Source organism: Fukomys damarensis, unplaced genomic scaffold (genome assembly GCF_012274545.1).
Source record: "Fukomys damarensis isolate Sample0158 unplaced genomic scaffold, DMR_v1.0_HiC HiC_scaffold_39, whole genome shotgun sequence".
Taxonomy (NCBI): domain Eukaryota; kingdom Metazoa; phylum Chordata; class Mammalia; order Rodentia; family Bathyergidae; genus Fukomys; species Fukomys damarensis.
In genome coordinates this window covers 9,456,796-9,457,807 of record NW_022900951.1, presented here as the reverse complement: position 1 = coordinate 9,457,807, position 1,012 = coordinate 9,456,796, and the positions used below count along the sequence as shown (strand labels likewise).

The 1,012-nt window shown below is 42.3% G+C and overlaps 1 protein-coding gene across 1 annotated transcript in view; it reads right to left on the bottom strand.

Annotated features, from left to right (window-relative positions):
* LOC104855183 (non-POU domain-containing octamer-binding protein) overlaps positions 1-509 on the bottom strand; it is a 2,683-nt gene extending 2,174 nt beyond the window's left edge. The window contains 2 exon segments of the mRNA XM_010613970.3: positions 142-182; positions 185-509. Of these exon segments, the coding sequence (XP_010612272.2) occupies positions 142-182; positions 185-422 (279 nt within the window). The 5' untranslated portion in view covers positions 423-509.
* Between the last annotated feature and the right edge of the window lie 503 nt (positions 510-1,012).

Genomic DNA, 1,012 nt, shown 5'->3' with positions numbered 1-1,012 from the left:
GCAGCAGCATTTGCAAACTTCACCTCGGTGTTGAGTGCTTTTGTCTGACTGTCATCGCCGAACCTGCTCCCACCTTTCAGAGAACCTGTATCTCCTCGTGAAATCCCGTGTTTGCTGCCCTACGGTCGGTAGCACATATTTCTCAAATAGTTTCCTCATTTCCTCCTCAATGATATCAGGGGAAGATTGCCCACAAAGAGACGGCTACGTTGGGTAAATGTCTTCTCTCCTGGTTTCCTGAAATTCTTCAGGTCAATAGTCAAACCTTCATTTTGGCTGCTAGCCTGTTGCCCATTTGCAGGTACTGATGGTGGTGGTGGCTGCTGCTGTTGCTGCTGGTGGTGCTGTTGGTGGTGATGTTGATGATGCTTCCTTGGAGTATGGTTCTGCTTCTCCAAGTTAAAGGTTTTGTTGCTCTGCATTTTTACACCCTTAACTTAAATGAAAACAGCAAAGTGCCTCCCAGTCCTCTCTAACCTCGACTTCGCCAGTACCAACAGTCCTCTCCTCAGAGTCTGCTTACCATTATTTTTCAAGGTGCATCCGTTTTTCTGTAAATGACTCAAACTTATCCTTTTTTATAGCAGAATAGTACTCCATTGTATTCTTTTTTTTCAGCTTTAATTGAGTTTATTGGTACATTTTAGGGATACAGTACAGTTACATTCATTGTTGGGAATTTGTACCTCTACATGACAGATCTTGGTTCTCATTTTTTCCCCTTGTGTATTGTCTTAAAAAATAAAAGTCTCACCATGCATTTATACCCAATTAGTATTTCCCACACTCACTTTTTTGTTATGTAGATAACAAAAACACTGCCTCCTCTTTATAGCATACATTTCTGGGAAGCACGCAGCACAGTTTCAGGTCACCTGCTAGGCTGACGCTACAGATAGGGTATCTTTCCTTCAGATGTCCTTGTACTTCACCTAGAACTTGGCATGTGGTATGAACTCAACAAAAGTTCATTGAATGAAAGAGTGAAGGGGTGATGAACATTCATGAGGCT